This window comes from Narcine bancroftii, chromosome 1 (genome assembly GCF_036971445.1).
Source record: "Narcine bancroftii isolate sNarBan1 chromosome 1, sNarBan1.hap1, whole genome shotgun sequence".
Classification (NCBI taxonomy): domain Eukaryota; kingdom Metazoa; phylum Chordata; class Chondrichthyes; order Torpediniformes; family Narcinidae; genus Narcine; species Narcine bancroftii.
This window is the reverse complement of record NC_091469.1, coordinates 319,211,698-319,234,942: the sequence shown is the minus strand read 5'-3', so window position 1 is coordinate 319,234,942 and position 23,245 is coordinate 319,211,698. Positions and strand designations below refer to the sequence as shown.

The following is a 23,245-nucleotide window of genomic DNA, read 5'->3' as shown; positions in this document are numbered from 1 at the left end:
AATTATAAAATAAAATGTTTCTTAATGTAGGAGAGAAGAGAAGAAAAGCACATCTTAATCGTTCCAATTCAGAAATACATAAGAAAAACTTCATTATGGAAAGTCCAGTATAAAGCATTGTCTTGCTGTTTTTTTTTTTGTACACTGGAATACCCAAACCTTTTTTGATTTCAAATGTTCAAGGACAACATAATAGAGAATAAGGCTAGAATTCTTGAGGATAATGTTATTCATTATAATATTAAAGGTATCACTGTAAATATTATTTTTATAGATTAGAATTTGTGACTGATTTCCATTGTGAGGATTGCTTCTGTTTACTTCCCCTCAAGTAACTAATACCGCTGTTGCTTTTTGCCTGACAATATGTATCATTTTCTCTATTGGTAATGTTATTTGTGCAGTTCTGCCATAATTAGAGACCCAATCAATTAGCATTATTTGTCACTAAGATGCTGTCTCTAATCATCTTTCAGTGACTGATTTTAGTTTTCAGTCATCCTTTCTGAGGTATATTGAAATATTTAAGACACATAAATAGTCTAAATTATTTTCCATTTTCACAACACTATATAAAAATGGTTTCAAGCAGAAAGTGGATGATCGCTAATTAACTGGCATGAGCATAGGCATTAAATGTGCGCACAACAAAATTATTACAGTATCCAGAATTAAAGCAACTGGCAACCTCAAGGAATTGGCCACCCCCCAACCCCCCCCCCCACCACCACCACCACCACCACCACCACCACCACCACCACCACCACCGAGGAAAATAAATAAATAAATAGATGACATTGCTATGAATAAAAGCTTAAAATTGTAAATGTTCTCTGAAGTAGCACATAAACCTTTGATGAAGATTGGAGGAAATATTCAGCCAGTGGAGTGCCTTGGTTGTGCTTTGTTCGTAGCAAAGTTTTGTTTGAATAAAATGTCGTCACCCAGGATGAAGAGCTGATTGATGCCACTCACTGTTAGGGTGACTCTCATAAGGTGTCTCCTTATCCCTGCTTAGTAAGAGTCCTTATCTTTATTCAGTATATTAGTTAGGCTTGGAGGGGGAGTGAATTTTCTATAGTGTTATTATTCATCTTTTGCGTGGCTCTATGGAGGGGAAGGAGTCTGCAGATGCAAAGGCAGTTAAATGCTTTAAAAGAATGTGACTGAAAATAAAGTAAAATGTTTTAAGGGTCACATATTCATGTAAGAGAAGTTTGTTCAGGTAAGTACAGTAAACTTTATTCTTAATGCAGGTGTATTAGTTAGGCACTGCCAAAATGTTTGGCCTGGAAGTCAGCCAGAAGAAAACTGAGGTCCTCCATCAGCCAGCTCCCCACCATGACTACCAGCCCCCCCACATCTCCATCGGGCACACAAAACTCAAAACGGTCAACCAGTTTACCTATCTCGGCTGCACCATTTCATCAGATGCAAGGATCGACAATGAGATAGACAACAGACTCGCCAAGGCAAATAGCGCCTTTGGAAGACTACACAAAAGAGTCTGGAAAAACAACCAACTGAAAAACCTCACAAAGATAAGCGTATACAGAGCCGTTGTCATACCCACACTCCTGTTCGGCTCCGAATCATGGGTCCTCTACCGGCACCACCTACGGCTCCTAGAACGCTTCCACCAGCGTTGTCTCCGCTCCATCCTCAACATCCATTGGAGCGCTCACACCCCTAACGTCGAGGTACTCGAGATGGCAGAGGTCGACAGCATCGAGTCCACGCTGCTGAAGATCCAGCTGCGCTGGATGGGTCACGTCTCCAGAATGGAGGACCATCGCCTTCCCAAGATCGTATTATATGGCGAGCTCTCCACTGGCCACCGTGACAGAGGTGCACCAAAGAAAAGGTACAAGGACTGCCTAAAGAAATCTCTTGGTGCCTGCCACATTGACCACCGCCAGTGGGCTGATAACGCCTCAAACCGTGCATCTTGGCGCCTCACAGTTTGGCGGGCAGCAGCCTCCTTTGAAGAAGACCGCAGAGCCCACCTCACTGACAAAAGGCAAAGGAGGAAAAACCCAACACCCAACCCCAACCAACCAATTTTCCCTTGCAACCGCTGCAATCGTGTCTGCCTGTCCCGCATCGGACTGGTCAGCCACAAACGAGCCTGCAGCTGACGTGGACTTTTTACCCCCTCCATAAATCTTCGTCCGCGAAGCCAAGCCAAAGATAAGAGTGAGTCTCAAGCAACTGGAAAATTTGCTTATCTGGCTTCTAACAATCCCTATAGGTGCCAGGGTTTTTACTGTACATGCCCAATTGATGTGAAAATGTTCTCTTTTTTTAAATTTAATTTAATTTAGACATACAACACAGTAACAGGTCTCTTTGGCCCTCGAGACATCCAATTAACCTACAACTCCACCCCCCACCCAATAAGTTCTGAATGGCAGGACAAAACCCAAATAGACATGGGGAGAACATACAAACTCCTTACAGACAGTGCAGGATACAAACCCTGGTCATTGCCATTGTAACAGTGTTGCTTTAACCGCTACACTAACCGTACCAACATGAGGAAAGACTCTCTAAATTAGGAGAACCTGACATAGCTGCGTTTATAGACAACGCACTAGACTGTCCCATCATAATGATTGGGTATGTGTTTATCTAACAGCAAGATAGATCTACTATGTACAAGTGCACCTAACTTTTTATTTGGGATCGTTGGGACTGGACACCTGCCATTGTTTGGAATCTTCTGGATTTTGGAATCATTTTAAAATAGCAGTCCCTTTATGAAAATGCAATGTTTCAAAATCGCACAAAACAGGGGGCTTGGGGTGTGAAATGAATCTAGATAAATAAAGACCATAATATCACTAGCATTTTTTTAAATCTTAAAGTAAAACTTAAAAATAAAACTGGCTCAGATCACCATCTCTGCCATCCTCTGCCCTCTCTCACCTTTGGTGGAAAGGTGACTCTTGGCCCCAAGCACCTAGTGGGAGAGAAGCAGGAGGCAGCTGGCTCAATGTGGGAGTAATGGCCATCTTCCTGGTTCTGGCAGAGCAGTTCCAGCTATGTGAGGGGTTATGGGTAACAAAGACGGCCATTGCTCCTGCATTGAGCTGTTGCCAGCCACCACCGCAAGTGAACTCTGGTCTTGGTAGCACTGTGTCCCTGCTGTCACATCAGGAATTAGATGGGGGGGGGTGCAGATGGCTGGAGGCAGGGGGTGCAGATGGCTGGAGGCAGGGGGAGGGGCAACCGATGGATGGCCAACCGATGGATGGCCAGAGGATAGGGGTAGGGTGAAGGGTGACCAACATTAAGGGCAAGGTGCGACTGATGGACGCGGGGAGTGACCGACGGATGGCCAGGGGCGGGGGTGGGTAACTGACAGATGGCAGGAGCTAGGAGCGAGGTGGTTGGAGGTTGCTGGTGTTTGGAATCCTGGATAAAAAGTTAGGCACTTGTAACAGTAGCATATAGGCAAAAAGGGATGACCTTATGACTTCAATGTTGACTGCAAATCTCTTGCCATCAAATAACATCATGTCAAATATAAGCAAGGAACACTCGTCTATATTTGTTCTCCCTCAAGTGGTTGATCGTTACACATTGAAAAAGCTTTGAAAAGGAAAACAATGATTTGCCCTCACAAATCTTGGCGAAACTCTGTTTCCAGTTTCTGAGGCTGACATGAAAAGAGCATTCAGGGAGATGAATCCTTAGAAAGCAACCAACCCAGGTGATGTAATCTGGCGTATCCTTAAAACCTGCATGGCCCTTGTGGCTGGAGCTTTCGCAGGCATTTTCATTCCTCTTGCTGTGCCAGTCTGCTTCAAAAGGACATCTGCCTTACAGAATGATGCAAGAATAGAGGGAAAAGATTGAGAATCTGATTGGACCATGCCAGAATAGTGGTTATGATCTAAACATCAGTAAGAGCAAGGAGCTAATTATGAAATTTAATAAAGGAAGGCTGAGGAACCATGCACTTTCATTGATGGAACACTGGTGAAATTCCTGGGAGTCCACATGTGGGTTGCCGTTCCTTGGAGCTGGAACATCGAAGAAACTGTGAAGAAGGCACACCAATGACTCTAATTTCTAAGGAGGCTTGGCTTGTCATCTAATACTCTTATCAGATGTCTACAGGTGTACTGTGGAACATTATGGTCTGGTTTGGTAATTCAAGTATCCAATAATGCAGGAGGCTGCAGAAAGTGACAAACCTAGTCAAGCCCATCATAGGCACTAACCTCCCATTCGTTGAAGACAAAATAACAGAGCACAGAACATACACTTTATGGTGAACTCTTGTATCCAAGAGTGGTATGATATCATCACAGATTGAGATGGCTGAGTTCTGATGGACATAGTTAGCTGACAGGGTCTGCAGTGGATAGTGAATAAATTTATTCAACCTTGTCTCCTCTAGTCTACACTTTCATCTAAACATGACAGCATTGCAGATGCGTCCACTGTGCAATTCTTGTGGAAACAAAAACCTATCTTTTCACCAAAGATACCCAAATCACATTTTGTGGTACTAAAGTTAAGCTAAATCAGTGGTTTTCAACCTTTTTCTTTCCACTCACATCCCACTTTAAGTAATCCCTATGCCATCGGTGCTTTGTGATTAGTAAGGGATTGGTTAAGGTGGGATGCGAGTGGGAAGGGAAGGTTGAGAACCGCCCACATATCACCTTAAGCAAAGTGGCTGCAGTGTGCATCATCTTTAAAATGCACTGTAATTACTTGCCTAGATTCTTTAAAAGCACCTTCCAAACTTTTGTTTCTACTACTAAAAAGGACAAGCATAGCAAGCAATTAGGAACATCATTATCTGCATGCTCTACACTAATTCTGACTGAGAAATATATTGTTCCTTCATTACTTCTGTGTCTAAATCCTGGATTTTTGGACTGTCTTCTCCAGAATATTTTCACCAGTCGCTTTCACCAGTGCCATCTCAAGAGCAAGTAGGAATGAGCAATAAATGCTGGCCTTCCCAGCAATAACTACATTTTCAATAATGTTTTAAACAAATTAGGTAGATTATTTTGAGAACATCAGCCAAAAACAGAATTATAGCCTTTCCATTAATGATAAGTGCCATTGAGGTGAATAATTAATATTCAAACCAATCTTTTTTGAAAGATAATTTGATGCTCTTTTTAAACAATGAACAACTATTCATTCATCTGCACAACAAAATTCAATGTGTTAAATTAATTTTTAAAAATTTAGATGTGTAGCACTGTAATATAGGTCCTTCTGGCCCATGAGCCCTTGCTGCCCAAATACACCAAATAACCTACAAACATCATATGCATTTGGAGGGTAGAAAGAAACTTGAGCACCGGGAGAAAAACTATGCGAGTTAAGGGAGAATGTACGCACTCCTTACAGAAGACGCTGGATTGGAACCTGAGTCATTGGGCAGTGAGCTAATCACTACGCTGTTATTCTGTTATTTCTTCTATTTTCCAGACCCTACCGCAGTTTGGGAACTGTCATTCTGGATAATCAAGATCTGTTTGCATCTTATATCAATTTTGAAGAGCAACAACAATTAAAGGTAAATGTTTCCTCAGAAGTATTCTCGTCATCATATCACAGAATTTAACACATTTAGTTAAATGTGTTTCTGCTGGCCCTTAGGAAATTGATTTTCTTTTCAGTTCCACACCTCACACCTTTTTTCCATTTTCTCTCATGCTGAAGTTTATCATGCTAAGGTACTCGATAAATTCCTTAATAAAATAATGGAATTAATTTTCACCCATTTTTATAGCTTGATCAACAAAAATCCCATCAACTAAGTGTAAGAGATTCTTGAATTCCTGTAAGAATTTTTGTCATAGACATATCAGTCACAAAGTCTTTTTTAAAGTATGGAACACTTCACAAATTTGCATATCATTCTTGTTCAGAGGCCATGCTAATCTCTGTATCATTCCAATTTTAGTATATGTGCTGCCAAAATGAGCACCATAAAAAGTTTAATGATCTCAGATGCAAATGAAGGTAAGAGAGGGGAAGTAAGAGCTCACAGGAGTTCAAAACAGAATTGTAAGATTATTAGAAATAAATCACTGGTTAGGCCTCATCTGAAAGATTATAAGCAAATCTTTGGACCAGAACAGGGAACACATACAGGGTTTAGGAATTGTCAAGAGTATATTTGCCAGAATGCAAATATACTCTAGCGCCTTTGGAAGACTACACAAGAGTCTGGAAAAACAACCAACTGTAAAACCTCACAAAGATTAGCATATACAGAGCCATTGTCATACCCACGCTCCTGTTCGGCTCCGAATCATGGGTCCTCTATCAGCATCACCTACGGCTCCTAGAACGCTTCCACCAGTGTTGTCTCCACTCCATCCTCAACATTCAATGGAGCGACTTCATCTCCAACATCGAAGTACTCGAGATGGCAGAGGCTGACAGCATCGAATCCACGCTGCTGAAGATCAAACTACGCTGGGTAGGTCACGTCTCCAGAATGGAGGACCATCGCCTTCCCAAGATCGTGTTATATGGCGAGCTCTCCATTGGCCACCGAGACAGAGGTGCACCAAAGAAGAGGTACAAGGACTACCTAAAGAAAGCTCTTGGTGCCTGCCACATTGACCACCGCCAGTGGGCTGATATCGCCTCAAACCGTGCATCTTGGTGCCTCACATTTCGGCGGGCAGCAACCTCCTTTTAAGAAGACCGCAGAGCCCACCTCACTGACAAAAGACAAAGGAAGAAAAACCCAACACCCAACCCCAACCAACCAATTTTCCCTTGCAACCGCTGCAACCGTGTGTGCCTGTCCCGCATCGGACTTGTCAGCCTCAAACGAGCCTGCAGCTGACGTGGACATTACCCCTCCATAAATCTTCGTCCGCGAAGCGAAGCCAAAGAGAATATTTGCCAGAATGCTTAATGTATAGAGGACGTCAGAAATGAGAAATTAAAAATGAGTGGTTACAACTGAACATATTAAGATATGATTCACTTGTGGTTTTCAAAATGATAAGAGATTTTGATATCACAGGGAGAGATAGAGAGGAAAAATATTCTGTCAAGCTAGAGATTTATTCCTCCTCCTCTTACATTTCAACATAGGGTGCTGGCCAAATACCAATTCTTTCCTTTATCTTTGATTGCCATAGGTCACAGATAAGTGTTAAAGAGAAAGAAGAAATGCACACATTTATCAACAGATGAAAATATTCATACATTGGTATATCTCTGATCATTCGATCGAAGAATTTAAGAAGCAGAACATTTTCTTTGGTGGTTGAAAATTAAATGGTGAAGGCATTCATTCCCAAAGCTAGTTTTCCTCCTATGCAGAATTGTCACTGTCCCTTCCTTGCACAGACTGTGCCTTCCTTGTCCAGAGATGCAATTTATAAATTGCTGCTGCTCTCCGATGGCAACGTTTCCTATAGATGTTCTTGATGGTGGATAGGGTTTCACCTGTGATGTCCAGGCCTATCTCCACTACCGGGTTTTCTGCTCGGGGGTATAGGTGCTCCCATACCAGATTATGACGCAGCTGGTTAGCACACTTTTCACCACACATCTGTAGAAATTTGCCAGGGTTTCCGATGTCATACCAAACCTCCACAAACCCCTGAGGAAGTAGAGGGGCTAACATACTTTCTTCATGATCCTATTAGTGTGTTGCATCCAGGAAAGGTCTCCAAGATAGTGACTCCTAGGAATTTAAATTTGCTCACCCTCTCCACCTCTGATACCCCCAATGATCACTGGATCGTATACATATGGTTTTCCCTTCCTGAAGTCCACAATCAGCTCCTGGGTTTTGATGACATTGGGAGCGAGTCTATTGTTGGTGCACCATTCGGCCAAATTTTCAATCTCCCTCCTGTATGCTGACTCATCGCCCCTTTTTATGCAACACACTACCGTGGTATTGTCAGCAAATGTGTAGATGGTGTTGTCGTACTGAGTCACACAGTCAAAGGTGTACAGCGAATAGAACAGAGGGCTAAGAATGTAGCCCTGTGGTGCTCTGGTACTGATGGAGATTGTGGAGGAGATGTTCTTACCAATCCTCATTGATTGTGGTCTGTAGGTGAGGAAATCAAGGATCAAATTACATCGTGGGGTGTTAAGTCCTGGATCTTGGTGTTTGCTGATCAGTTTTGAGGACATTGTAGTGACAACTATCCATAAAAGAGCCGCTCGGAGGATAAGTGGGCTCTTTATTGTGACACATTCTAGTAAATTCTAAACGAAGTCCAGACGTGTTTTAAATTGTTTATTAGTGAACATAAATGTACTCATAATGTGGTCCTTGCTAACATGAAAAACAGTAATGATCAGTCTCTTTGGTAGCATAGAATGTGACATCTAATGACTAACGTGTAATGTTGAACAGAAAATATCGGAGTCTCACTCACCCATCATCTATTCTGCCATTACAGTCAACACAGGCTAACTAACTGCTCCAACCGCGCACAACCCCTGTGCATGCGCCAACCCCCAGTCCATAGCACATGAGCACTGGAGGATACCAAACATGCATAGCCTCCGGACCCTGGGGTGCCGCCAACACCTGCAGCTGAACTGAAAATGATAAACAATACTTGCCCCTAATTATTATTCTCAAATAATAATAACCCAATTATAAATATCAATCAAATACAGTAAATTCCAACATTATGTAGATCTTCTTTCCTTATTCTTCATAGACCAGTTACCAGCAAGTGATATTTACCACCAGTCTGGATCAGTAAAGTCTGTAGTCTGTGTAGTGTGCAAAGGTAAAGGTCCAAAAAACAACAAAAATAAGGTCAGCCAGTTTTTGGGTTTCTTCCACTGTTACAGCATTATATAAGGAAATTCTAATTCCATCGACAGACCTGTGACCCTTTAACAATATCATGTTATTTTAGCAGCTTTTTGAATAAACTTTTCAAGAACTGGCCAAGGCTAGACGACAGCTTTCAGACACCACCTTCTATTGACCCCTCCCACAAGTCCCCTCCACCACAGATCAAGACACTGTCTCCAAAACCATCTTCATCATCACCTCTGGTCACTTTCCCTCCATGGCTACCAACCTTATTTTCTCCCATTCCTGCACTGCCCATTTCTACCTCCTACCCAAGATATACAAGGCCAACCATATGGGCAGACCCATTGTTGCTGCCTGCTTCTGCCCCACTGAACTAGTTTTGTCCTATCTTGACTCTATCCTTTCACCCCTGGTCCAATCGCTTTGCATCTACATCCACGTCACTTCACATGCCTTACATCTCCTCAATGATTTCAGATTCCCCGAAGCAGACAGCCTAATCTTCACGATGGATGTCCAATCCCTTCATACCGCTATCCCCCACACAGAAGGTCTGAAAGCACGTCGCTTCTTCCTGGAGTAAAAACCCAACCAGTCACCCTCTACCACCATTCTCCTCTGCCTGGCAGAACTTGTACTCACTCTAAATAACTTCTCCTTCAACTCATCCCATTTCCTTCAAATCAAAGGAGTAGCATGGCTATCTGCATGGGTCCCAGCTACACCTGCCTGTTTTTAGGCAAGACTCCCCAGTTCTTCCTGTGGTATATAGATAATTACATTGGGACTGCCTCATGCAGCCTCAATGAGCTTGTCAGTTTCATCCACTTTGTGTCCGTCTTCCATCCTGATCTCAAACTCACCTGTTCCATCTCCTATAACACTCTCCCCTTCTTGAATTTCTCTATGCCATCGGTGCTCTGTGGTTAGTAAGGGATTACTTAAGATGGTATGCGAGTGGGAAGAGAAGATTGAGAATCACTGCTCTATACCCAGTTGTTACTGAAATATTTTGCTTGAGAAAAATTGTCATTGGCCCATTTCCTTTAGAGTTCTGAAATTGTACACATAACAAGTCAATGAAATACGATTAAAACAGTGGTTTTCAAACTTTTTCTTCCCACTCCCATACCACCTTAAGCAATCCCTTACTAATCACAAAGCACCAGTGGCATAGGGAATACTTAAAGTGGTATGGGAGTGGAAAGAAAAAAGTTGAGAACCACTGGCATAGGTATTAACAATGTGAATTGGATCTAGGTAATTCTTCTTGCGTTTGCTCTTTTGCTGACCATGGTTATTATGTAGTAACAGGTAACCATCCACCAGCAAAATGATGCAGATGAGCAGATGTCACTTTTCCAAAGTTTGTGGATTTGAAGTATCTGTCAACCTTATGAAGATCCTGAATCCAACACATCCATTCCCGTAGTTCTTTTTGTTTCTCAAATAATATGAACAACTCAGAAAATGTTTCAATTGAATTTATCTCCTTTATGACTTGCTGTTTTTCTTTGTTACTCTCTCTAGCTCTCCCTTGACCTCTTCATTCTTTTTGTCATAGGTTTCCACCATTTGAAAACTGAATTTAGCATATTCATCAATTTTTTTTTTCATCTCTGCACCCTGTGCAAGGCTTTCCTCATACTTCTGTTTCCATTCCAACATTATACCTTCCTGGACTGCAAGCTCTTGTTTTTCAGCTCACATTGCAGCATCCATGTCTTTCTGGCTATATTTTAAAACTTCAACAATAGCACCTTCAGCAGGAACAGAAGATGCAAAACCGGCTTTTGGATCACTGAGAATAGATTGTGCACCAGGGATTAAGGAAGTCACATCCACCATTTTGTGATTAAGATGAGGAAGAACAGATCCATCTTAAAAAACCATAATGCTTCATGTTGTTGGAACTTCCAGATCAGACTTTGCATCCAAGGGATTAACCAACATTTTATAGGACTTTCCATTTAAAGGCAATCCAATGCAATAATGGCCATCAACTAGCTTGGCAGACTTTGAGACTAAATTCAAGAACTGCTTCTCTTGAAGTTCTTGGTCATCACTGAGGCACTCAGGAAAGTCAGTCCTGAAGTGCTGTTTCCACAGCTCATCAAGTTTCACAACTGATTTCCCGTTGACCCCTGTCACTGACTGCTCCTGAGCGATATCATTTTTCCTCCAAATGGTTCATTAATCATCCAACCAAGCATGGTTTTAACAGTGTAAGGTCCATCTCCCACACTTCATATTACATTTAGTGGTTTCAGAGCCTTTGGTACATCTAAGCCAATTAGCAACTCTATCTCAGAGTCAATTTCAGGTATATGAATGTTCCTTTAGGTAGATGAACACGACCTATTGATATCGTTTTGATGTGGGATGTTTCCATTGTGCACAGACGTAGTCTTCTGAGTGTATATACTTGGAGATCACAAAAATCACTGCTGTCCAGTTCAGTGAACTCTAAGCCTGAAACAATTCTGCTTTCAATTACCTTCCTTTGACCCATAATTCTCAATAGAATCCTTCACCTTCTTCCCCAAAGATTAAGGTTATTCATACCCCCACTGTGCAAAATGATACAGTGCATTCCTCTTCCAGGCCTTCACTTGTACAGGCACTATCAAGAGTTTGCAGATATCTTCACTGGCCCCAGTAAGACTACTTGTCAGAACAGAGTCCTCAGCACTGTTTTCAGCTGGTTCCTTTCTTTCTGCTTGCTCTTTTTCCACTTGCTCCTTTTCCATTTCCTTCTTTCTTTGGTGGATATGCAGCCATCTAGGATGCTTTGAACTACATATGTTGAAGCTCAAGTCATTTCCTGCGGTTTTTGTTGATGTGTCCTTTACACAGACAGCCAAAACATACTCCATTTTCTTTTAGGAAATTGATTTTCTCACTATGCGCCCTCTTTTCCAACTGTGGACACATCTCCAAAGCATGTCCACCTCTGCAGAACAACAGCTCTTCACAGCAGGCAAACACACTTTTTCCTTAGTTCCTCCATCATTTTCCTTGTCTGCAACTGCTACAGTGGTGGCAAAAATACTTCCTTTTATTCTTGGATTAGGCTATGATTTGGACCTCCCCACATCTTTGCTCACTGTTGGAGTGACTTTTTTTTAAAGACTTTATTTAATATTTTTCAATAAGAATAAACAGACTTTTACAGAATAAGTAATCTAATAATAAAACAATAAAACAAACCCACCCCTCCCCCCTCCCACAACAAATCCGTCAAGGGAAAAGTATTAAAAATAAACAAAAACATTCAGTAATTTACAATATTACTAAATTCATATTCTTCATATGTGTCCACATTTTAACAAAAAAAAATCATAATTGTTATAGAAACATAGAAACATAGAAGATAGGAGCAGGAGTAGGTCATTCGACCCTACGAGCCTGCTCCGCCATTCAATGAGATCATGGCTGATCTTAAAGTTCAGTACCCCGTCCCCACCTTCTCTCCGTAACCTTTAATACCCTTATACTGAAGAAATAGATCTAATTCCCTCTTAAATATATTTAATGAACCTGCCTCTACTGCCCTCTGTGGCAATGAATTCCACAGATTCACCACCCTCTGGGTAAAGAAATTCCTCCTCATCTCGGTCCTAAATGGTTTGCCTATTATCCTCAAACCATGGCCCCGGGTTCTGGATTTTCCCATCATTGGAAACATCCCATCTGCATCCATTCTGTCCAGTCCTGCCAGAATTTTATAGGTCTCTATGAGATCCCCTCTCAATCTTCTAAACTCCAGCGAGTACAATCCCAATTTGCGCAATCTTTCCTCATGAGTCATTTCTGCCATTCCAGGTATCAGCCTGGTGAATCGCCTCTGCACTCCCTCCATTGCAAGAACATCCTTCCTTAGATAAGGTGACCAAAACTGCACACAATACTCCAGGTGGGGTCTCACCAAGGCCCTGTACAGCTTCAGTAAGGTATCCTTGTTCCTATACTCAAACCCTCTTGATATGAAGGCCAACATACCATTTGCCTTTTTACCCGCCTGCTGTACCTGCATGCTCGCCTTCAGAGACTGATGTACCAATACCCCTAGGTTTCTCTGCACTTCCCCATCTCTTAATCTATTGCCATTCAAATAGTAATCTGCCCTCCGGTTTGTATTACCAAAGTGGATTACCTCACATTTATCCACATTGTAGTGCATTTGCCATGTATCTGCCAAGTCCCTCAATTTATCCAAATCACACTGGAGCTTCCTGACCCCTTCTTCCGTGCACACAACCCCTCCTAGCTTAGTGTCATCTGCAAATTTGGAGATATTACATCCAATCCCCTCATCCAGATGATTAATGTAAATTGTGAACAGCTGGGGTTCCAGTACAGATCCCTGTGGCACCCCACTGGTCACCGCCTGCCACTCAGAAAACGAGCCATTTATCCCAACTCTCTGTCTTCTACCTGCCAGCCAGTTCTCAATCCACATCAATACTTTGCCCCCAATCCCATGAGCCTTGATTTTGTAAGCCAGTCATTTATGCGGGACCTTATCGAAGGCCTTTTGGATGGAAGTCCAGGTACACCACATCCACTGGCTCTCCCCCATCTATTTTACCTGTCACCATCTCAAAGAATTCCAATAGATTTTTCAAGCACGATTTACCTTTTGTAAATCCATGTTGACTCCGTCTGATCCCTTTTCTGCTAATCATATAATCCGCTATTACATCCTTAATAATGGATTCCATCATTTTGCCCACTACTGATGTAAGGCTCACCGGCCTATAATTCCCCGCTTTTTCTCTACCCCCTTTTTAAATGGTGGGATAACATTAGCTACCCTCCAATCCATGGGTACTGATCCTGAGTCTATCGAGTTCTGGAAAATAATTCTTAAAGCATCTGCTATCTGAATGGCCATTTCCTTAAGTACCCTAGGATGTAGATTATCAGGCCCTTGGGATTATCTGCCTTCAATCCCATCAATTTCCCCAAGACCATGTCCTTAGAGACACTGATTTCTTTCAGTTCCTACCTTGCATTAGTCTCTATGTTTCCCAACATCGATGGGAGGTTATTTGTATCCTCTCTTGTAAATCAGAACTAAAGTAAGAATTTAATTGGTCTACCATTTCCTTATTCCCCATTATATATTCCCCTGATTCCGACTGCAAAGGACCTACTCTGGATTTCACCAGTCTTTTCCTCTTGACATATTTATAAAAGCTTTTGCAGTCGGTTTTTATATTTGCCGTAAGCTTACTTTCGTAATTTATTTTTGCTCTCTTGATTAATCCCTTTGTCCTCCTTTGGTGCATCATGAACTGCTCCCAGTCTTCGGTTGTGGTACTTTTTTTGGCCAATTGATATGCTCTCTCTTTGGACCTAATGCTGTCTCTAATTTCCCTTGTTATCCACGGTTGAGTCATCTTTTTTGGTTTATTTTTATGCCAAACCGGTATAAACGATTTTTGCAATTTCTCCATTAGATCTGTGAATGCTTTCCATTGTCTATCCACAGTCAACTCCCCCATAAACACCACCCAATCAATCTTACTCAACTCCCGTCTCATACCATCATAATTCCCTTTATTTAATTTCAGGACATTAGTCTCGGTTTTAATTTCATCACTCTCCATGTCGAGTGAGAATTCGATCATATTGTGATCGCTCCTACCCAAAGGGCCTCGTACAACAAGATTGTTGATTAGCCCCTTATCATTGCAAAATACCCAATCTAAAATGGCCTGCTCCCGAGTTGGTTCCTCGACACATATAGATAACCGTCCCGTTAACATTCAAGGAATTCCTCCTCCTCAGTATTTTTACTAATTTGGCTAGTCCAATCTATATGCAAATTAAAGTCTCCCATGATGACAGCTGTTCCCTTATTGCACGCTTTTCTAATTTCTCTTTTAATGCCTTCCCTCACCTCTACACTACTATTTGGAGGCCTATATACCACCCCCACTAACGTTTTCCGCCCCTTACTATTCCTCAGTTCTACCCATATAGATTCCGCATCTTCCGATTGATATCTTTTCTGTCAGTCGTGTCGGTCCATTCTCTCACCATCAATGCTACCCCACCCCCTTTTCTTTCGTGCCGATCCCTCCTAAATATCATATACCCCGGGATGTTAAGTTCCCAGGCTTGCCCACCCTGCAGCCATGTTTCTGTAATCCCAATCAAATCATATTTGTTTATCTCAATTTCCACAGCTAATTCATCTACCTTGTTCTGAATGCTTCTTGCATTAAGATATAAAGCCTTCAGATTTGCTTTTTTCACCCTCCTTGCTCTTTCTGATTTTTTACTTTTGGTGCCTAACCTAACTTTTCCTGTTTTATCTTTTCTGCCCTTTGCCCTATCATACAGGTTCCCACCCCCCTGACAAATTAGTTTAAACCACACCCGACGGCTTTACCAAACCTAGCTGCCAATATATTGACCCCTTTTGGGTTTAGGTGTAACCCATCCTTCTTGTAGAGGTCATGCCTTCCCCAAAAGTGATCCCAATGATCCAAGAAGCCAAAACCCTGTCCTTTACACCAGCCCCTCAGCCACACATTCATTTTTCTTAACCTTCCATTTTTGTCCTCAGTTGCACTTGGCACAGGTAGCAAACCAGAGATCACCACCCTGGCTGTCCAATTTCTTAGTTTCTGTCCTAGCTCTCTGTAATCCTTTTTCAGTACTTCCTCCTTCTTTTTATCTATGTCATTGGTACCCACATGTAGCAAGGCATCAGGATGTTCGCCTTCCCCTTTTAGAATACCCTGGACCCGATTTGAGATATCCCGCACCCTTGCACCAGGGAGGCAGCACACCATGCGGGCATACCTATCTGGCTCACAGAATCTCCTGTCTGTATTTCTGACAATGGAGTCCCCAATGACCACTGCATTCCTCTTTACCTTTTGGTCCACCATGCCAGGCTCAGTGCCAGTGACCTGGTCACTGCTGCCAGCTTCTGTCAGGTCATCTCCCTCAACAGCATCCAACAAAATATATCTGTTACTGAGAGGGATATTTACAGGTGTGCTCTCCATTTTCCTGGTATTTTTCTTCCCTCCCCTGACTGTTACCCACTTACCTGACACATCTGGTCTTGGGGTAACTATGTCCCTGAAAGTTGAATCTATCAACTCCTCTCTCCCTTACCAGCCGTAGGTCCTCAAGTTGCAGCTCCAGTTCCCCAACTCGGTCCTTAAGGAACTGCATCTCGGTGCACCTGACGCAGATGTGGCTATTTGGGAGGGTGGGACACACCCATGGTTCCCACATCTGACATCCAGTACAAAGCACTAACCCCATAGGCATGACTGAGCTAAAATAATGCCACTTACCTTTCTCCTCGCCTGCTTTTGCCTAAGCCTGTTGAGCCAAAGGCTCAATTATATGTTATTTTCTCCATATAAATACATGACTTCAACTCTTTATGCCATTGAGTTAAATTTAATTCCACTTCATCTTTCCAAGACATGGCTATACATTTACGAGCAACTGTCAATGTTAGACGAATAAACGCTGTCTGAAACTTATCCAACCCCAAGTCCACTAATGGAGTAAAATAGCCTAACAAAAAAATTTTTGGATCTAAAGGAAATTGAATTTTAAAGAAATTTTGGAGAAAAACCCTAATTTTAAATCAGAAAGGTTGAACTTTATCACAAAACCAAACAGAATGTATAAATGTTCCAACACATAATCCACTCCTAAAACACAGATCTGAATAACTAAATCCATATTTTTTCAATTTTTTAGGTATTAAATATAACTGATGCAAAAAATTATAATTAACCATACTATACCTTACATTAATTAATTTAGTCAACCCATCATAACATTTATTTTCCCAATCCTCCTGGCTAATCTCACAACTTAAATTATGCTCCCATTTAATCCTAGATGTATCTAAATTTTTTTAAAACCTTAGTATCTTGTAATAATGTATACATCTGTGATATAAAGCCCCTATCTGAAAAATATAAAGCCATAAATTCAAATTTAGTTAACTTAGAAATTTTCATTTCTTTTCCAAATTGATCTTTCGCTAATGCCCTAATTTGGTAATAAACAAACAGAGAATTCTCTAAAATCCCAAATTTCTCTTTAAGCTGATTAAATGATAAAAAATTACCTTCTTCAAAACAATCCTGCAATCTTCTAAAACTCTAATATTCAATGAAAAAGGAATCAATATATTTTGATATATTTGGGTTTGAATTGATAAACTTTTGATCCTAATAATAAATTCCTTTTTGTCCAAATTTCTAATAAATGTTTCAAAATTGGTACATTATATTTCTGTAATAAAACAGTATTCCATTTAAATACAAACTGATGAGGACAAGATTCCAATATCGCAGCCAATTCCACCCTAGCCCAACTAGGAGGATTAGAAACATCTAACATATGATTAATAAATCTTAATTGAGCTGCTTCATAATAATTTTAAAAATTAGGTAATTGCAAACCTTTCAAAGCATACTGCCAGGTCAATTTATGTATCGCTACTCTAGCTAATTTTCCTTTCCATAAAAATTCTCGAACTACTTTATTTAAATCTTGAAAAAAAGATTTCAGAAGAGAACAAGGAATCGATTGAAACAAATATTGAATTCGTGGAAAAATATTCATCTTTATATACAATTTACTCGACCTGTTAAAGTTAAAGATAAATCCTTCAATTTAGTCAAATTCGCTCTAATCTTTCTCATTAATGGTACATAATTTAAATTATACAATGATTGAAAATTTACGTCAGTCATTATCCCTAAGTACTTAATTTTATCAGTCCATCGAAATGTATTAATTTGTCTACATTGATCATAATTTCCTTCAGAAATTGGCAATATTTCAGTTTTATATATATATATATATATATATATATATCCTCCTATTTCACTTTTATCCCAATTCCACATAATTTGCCGTATAATTCTAAACAATTTTGCAAATAAATTAAAGATTGATCTGGATTAGTTAAATATATTAAAACATCATCAGCAAATAAATTAATCTTATATTCATCCTGTCCAATCCTTATACCTGTAATATTCTCATTCTGCCTGATAGCCTGAGCTAACGGTTCAATGACCAACGCAAAGAGGGCTGGCAACCTTGACGAGTTGAACGCGTTAATTTAAAAAAGGAAGAAGTTTGACTATTTGTCGCCATCCTTGCTACAGGATTATTATATAGTCCCTTCACCCAACCAATAAATAAGGGTCCAAATTTATATTTCTCCAAGGGTCTTTGATACTGGATGTGTTGCAATCTTCACTTGCCTTTCAAGGAAATCTACCATATTCTTAAAGGTAGCTCTTTTTGTTTTTCCTGGAAATCACAGACCACAGTTCTCCATGTATCCTTTAGCAGTTAGGGCAACTTCCTTATATGACAAGCATATTAGCAGGCATGTTAAGCTCATGATGTAGTTGCCTTCCATGGCATTACAACATTCTTTTAGAAAGAGGGTGTATGCTTGTAGAGCTTTTGTGTCCTCCAGTTTTATTGACAACCACGGAAGTGCCTTCTCCATTTAAGCTGTTGCAATTTTATGCTCATTACCAAAATGCCCCTGTAGTAAAGACTTAACCTTCCTGAATCCTCTGCCCGAGGCTATATATAGGCAACTCCTTCGAAGTTCCCTTGGATGTCCTCTTGTGTACTGTTCCAGATAATAGAGACAATCTCTGGGGTTTTTGTTCTTACTTTCAATATTGCATTCAAAGGATTTAATGAATGCTTGGTACTGAAGTTGATCACCATCAAAAACTTGGATCTCCTTCTTGGGCATGGAAGAGAGACACTGTAGCTGGATTAATGGTGCAGTGATTTCATTTTGCCTTTCCATGACTGAGAATATGTTGCTCTGTTCACCTTTGCTTGTGGCAGGTAATGTAGCTGGAGATGTCGCATGTTCACCCAGATTTCTGATGCTTGACTGGAGTGTCAAAGGAGCTGTGGTGAAAGATTGGATTTGAGCTATATCTCTGTCTGTGGTTGTTGTTATTGGTGTTTGTGGATTGGTAACACTGTACTTTGGGAGGATTTGACCATGTGTATGCATGTTTTGTTACTGTGGTTCAAAAGGATCTGCCTTAACATTAAACATTTTCTTTTCCTTTTGTCCTTTCTCAAGATATGGCTCCATATCAGACACTTCAGATAAGTTACTTCAAACACCAGATCCCTTTGAAGCTTGTAGTACCTTCACTTTGGCTCAGGTAGCAGCAATGTTTGCTTCCAGCTCCAGCTGCTCTTTCTCCCCCCTTAGCTGACTCCTTAGCTGCTCCTACTGCTCTTCCAAAGCATGTTTATCCTTAAGCAATTTTTATCATATAACAAGAACAGCCATTTCAGCCTTAGCCTTTATACATGTAGATGCAGTACTAGAAACTCTGGATCTTGATCCAGAAGAACCTGGTTTGCATTTCCTGCTTCCAATATTCGACATACTGTCATCCAGTTGCATTTCATCCTGCATGTCAGATGTTGCCTTAATACTTGTTTCTTTCTCCAGTTTAAGTTGCACATTTTGAATTTTGCATCTTCATCCTTTTAACCACCATTTTGTGGCACACCTTCAGCCACTTCCAAGTTTCTGACTTTAAATTCAGTCAATGACTTCTGCAGTGGTTTTAATCGTGCCTCAGTGGCGGCGGCCATTTTATGCGTCTCCATCCAACTGTCCACAGAGCACAAAATCAACCAATGGACAAATGGCAACACCTCCAAACTGTGTTGAAACTAAATAAATACACAGGAGGAATTCATAAAAGTAATCCTATCGCTTCTGATGGTTATGATGCACTGCTATCAATGAGCAAGTTTCCGCCACGGCTGCAGTCACTGTGATTCTTGGCAAATAACTCTACCATAGGACATTAGAAGCCCTGGACCCCTCTGTGGCCAATGCTCAGATTGATGGAGGCAGATTGCTGTCAGCAACTTGCACTTGATATTTCCAACATGGCCACCATATTGCTTTGAGTATCACTCGAAACCAAAGAGGGATGTTCCAACAATCCAATTCAATCCTGTTCAATAGTTTCTGTTGACTAAAATGTAGCGACTACTATCCATAAAAAAGCCGCTCGGAAGCTAATAGGTCTCTTTTCTGTGACACATTCAAATAAATTCTTAACAAAGTCCAGATGCGTTTTAAATTGTTTATTAGTGGACACAAATGGACTCATAACATGGTAACAATCAATGTAATGTAATGTAATGTCCTTGCGAACATGACTAACAGTAATGACCAGTTCTTTGGTAACGTAACATGTAATGTCTAATGGCCAACATGTAATAATCAATAGAAAATATCAGAGCCTCACTCACTCACCATTTATTCTGCCATTACAATGAATGTAGGCTAACTAACTGCCCCAACTGTGCGTAACCACCGTGCATGTTCACTGGGAGATACCAAATGTGCAATTTCTGGACCACGGGACACCGCCATAGCCCACAGCTGAGCTGACAATGGTAAACAACTAGCCTTTAGCTCTTACATGAATGATGATGTTAAATGCCAAACTGTGGTCAATAAAGAGCATCCTGATGTATGCATCTTTGCTATCCAGGTGTTCGAGGGCTTTGTGTTGAGACAGTGAAAAGGCATCTGCCATGGACCTATTGCTATGGTAGGCAAAGTGAAACGTATCCATGTTGACACTCAGACATTAATTGATAAGCTTCAACATGAGGGTTTCAAAACACTTCATTTCTGTTGATGTGAGTGCCACTGGATGATAGTCATTTAGGCAGGTTGCCACACTCTTCTTGGACCCTGGTATAATTGATGTCAATTTGAAACAGATGTGTACCATGTTCTGCTGGAGTGAGATGTTGAAGATATCTGTGAATATATTAGTAAGTTGGTCAGCACAGATTTTTAATACTGAGTTGGGTACTCTGGAAAGACTGGATGCTTTCCTGAAGGCAGAACTGCATGTGTACATCTGACATCAGGCATAGGATTTTTCCAACTTGAGGAAGAAACCTCTCAATATCTATTGCAGTGGTTTTCATCCTTTTTCTTTCCACTTTAAGTAATCCCTATGCCATTGGTGCTCTGTGTTTAGTGAAGGATTGCTTAATGTGGTATGTGAGTGGGAAGGGAAGGTTAAGAATCACTGCTCTAGACACAATTGTTACTGAAATATTTTGCTTGAGAAAAATTGTCATTGGCCCATTTCCTTTGGAGTTATGAAACCATGCACATTATGGTATGATTAAAACAGTGCTTTTCAAATGTTTTCTTTCCACCCACATACCATGTTAAGCAATCCAGAGCACCAATGGCATATGGGTTACTTAAAGTGGTATGTGAGTGGAAAGATAAAGGTTGAGTACCACTGATCTATTGTATCAATCCCTTTCAGTACTTTGTTGCAAATGAGATTATTGCTTATTGTTTCAATTTTAATGATCTTGAGCTCATTGTTTGTGTTATTTACTAATAGGACAGCCTCATACACTTGGAACCAAAGAAGTGAACATACAATGCACTAAAACTAAGACAAATATAGGGTAGATTAAAGCTTTACAATGTATTTAACCTGTATGCTTGCAGTGCTATGAACCCAGATGACCTCAAAACCCAGCAACAATAGAAATTCACCAAGACAAATGGTTACTTAAACAAAAGTTGCTTTAATTATCTTTAAAGATGAAAACAGGATCAAATTTTAGCTTATTGCTATTAACTTAACCCCCTTCTAATTCTAAGCACACGGGTGTGGTATGTAATGTGTTTGTAAGTTCAGAAAAGTTATTTGATTCACAGTCCTCCAAGTTCACTGGTATCAGGCAATTCTTATACTGTGCACAAAATTTAACATTTATGAATTTCACCAGGCTTTGGTGCTTGAAAGGTAAATGGTTACCCCCAGGAAGGTTCCTGTTTGTTTTCAGAGAGAGATTTGTTGCTCTTTGGACACCCACAACTGATCCCTTCTGATCAGCCACTTCAGCGTCTTGCCGAAGAAACTTGCCCCATCAGAGTTTTTCAGATAATAACCTCTTTCTTTCAGATTACCATAGAGTTCCTTTTCTGTTTCCCTTATTTCAAGTGAAACATTATACAGCCAACCATTTCCTCTTGTATGGATCACAAGGGCTTCGACCAGGCTGAACTAAGAACTCACAACCCGTCTTCCAAATGGGGTTTTTCCACAAGCTTGTCCTGTTCCAGTCCCAGCTGCTGCTGCTGAACTGCGGCTCCGATCCTAATCTTCTGAGTTTGTTCGTCTGTTGCTTTTCAAATCAATAATCCATTACTCTACAGCATGTCCAATTAACACCTACTTGTGAAGACCTTATAGGCATCCAGAGCCTGGACTGTCTGGCTTGAGCAGAACTTTGGCATTTTAAATGAGATCTGTTTTGAAATTTTTGTATATGACCCACACAAAAAAAACTGCCACAATTTATCTCCTTTAAAACATATAAAACATAACATAATCTGTAACAGCAGCAAGACATCCTTGTATTTTTTGAAATTCCATCCTCACAATAAATGTCAAGGTTTAACATGTCTTTGATTTCATAATCACTTCTTATACCTTTCTGTTTATGTACTGCTGCTCATATCCAAGCACACCCAGATTTCACTCCAAGCTAATATTTACTATTTTGTCACAGTTTAATTTGTGCTCAGCTTTTCTATTTTTTTGCTAGAAAATTAATAACCTCACATTTTATTAATTACAATATTTTCACAAATATAATGCTCGCACATATATAATGTGCAAAAAAATCATAAATTAAGTAAAAATATTTTTGTATAGCACACACACACGCATATACCATACAGGTGTAGTGTTCTACATTCCGATTTACAAGAGCAATTCATATTTACTTGGGACATGAGGCCAAACACATTCCATAGTCCCACAGTTAATCTTCCACAATTTTCACCCAACTTCCCTCAGAGGTGTCAATCACCCATTATATAGATGATGTCCTGCAACACATTAACAATTTTTGGAAAGGAATCAATTAAATAGATCAAAGACAGTCTTCAGAATTAAGCAGGATTTTAATTCTGCCATGATTTAAAAAGTTTTTCCTTAACATCTGTCTTGTTAAAAACATGTGCAATTGAGAAATTTATGGTTTGATTTGATGTAATGAGAATGATTAAATTAATGCCATAGGGCAGAAACATGCTAATGTTGTCTGAGATCAGAGGCACTTGATATGTTAATCTTCTCCCTCAGGGGCAAGACTGGGCAAATATCATTGATAAGGTGCAGTGCCCTAGTCAGAATATCCTGTTTCTCAGAATACTATGGCACTCAGACTTGGGATTTGAATCCCAAGATTCAAATTTATCATGCTTGCTATAAATTGTGCGTGTTCTTTCATTGCGGCTATTACATTCTCACACTTGCTATAACATTCCCATGCTCGCTATAACTTGCTGGTTCAACTTTCCCATGCCAGCTATATGTTGTG

The 23,245-nt window shown here is 40.4% G+C and overlaps 1 protein-coding gene and 1 non-coding gene across 4 annotated transcripts in view; one reads left to right on the top strand and one right to left on the bottom strand.

Moving 5' to 3' along the window:
• The window catches only part of LOC138747522 (uncharacterized), a 168,439-nt gene that overhangs the window by 19,765 nt on the left and 125,429 nt on the right, over positions 1-23,245 (top strand). For all 3 annotated transcript variants that reach the window (XM_069906807.1, XM_069906825.1, XM_069906815.1), the window contains exon 4: positions 5,464-5,551. In XM_069906807.1, the coding sequence (XP_069762908.1) occupies positions 5,464-5,551 (88 nt within the window). The remainder of the gene's footprint in view (positions 1-5,463; positions 5,552-23,245) is intronic.
• LOC138752134 (U6 spliceosomal RNA) lies at positions 5,862-5,965 on the bottom strand. The gene has a single exon (XR_011350404.1). It is a non-coding gene; the product is annotated as a U6 spliceosomal RNA (small nuclear RNA).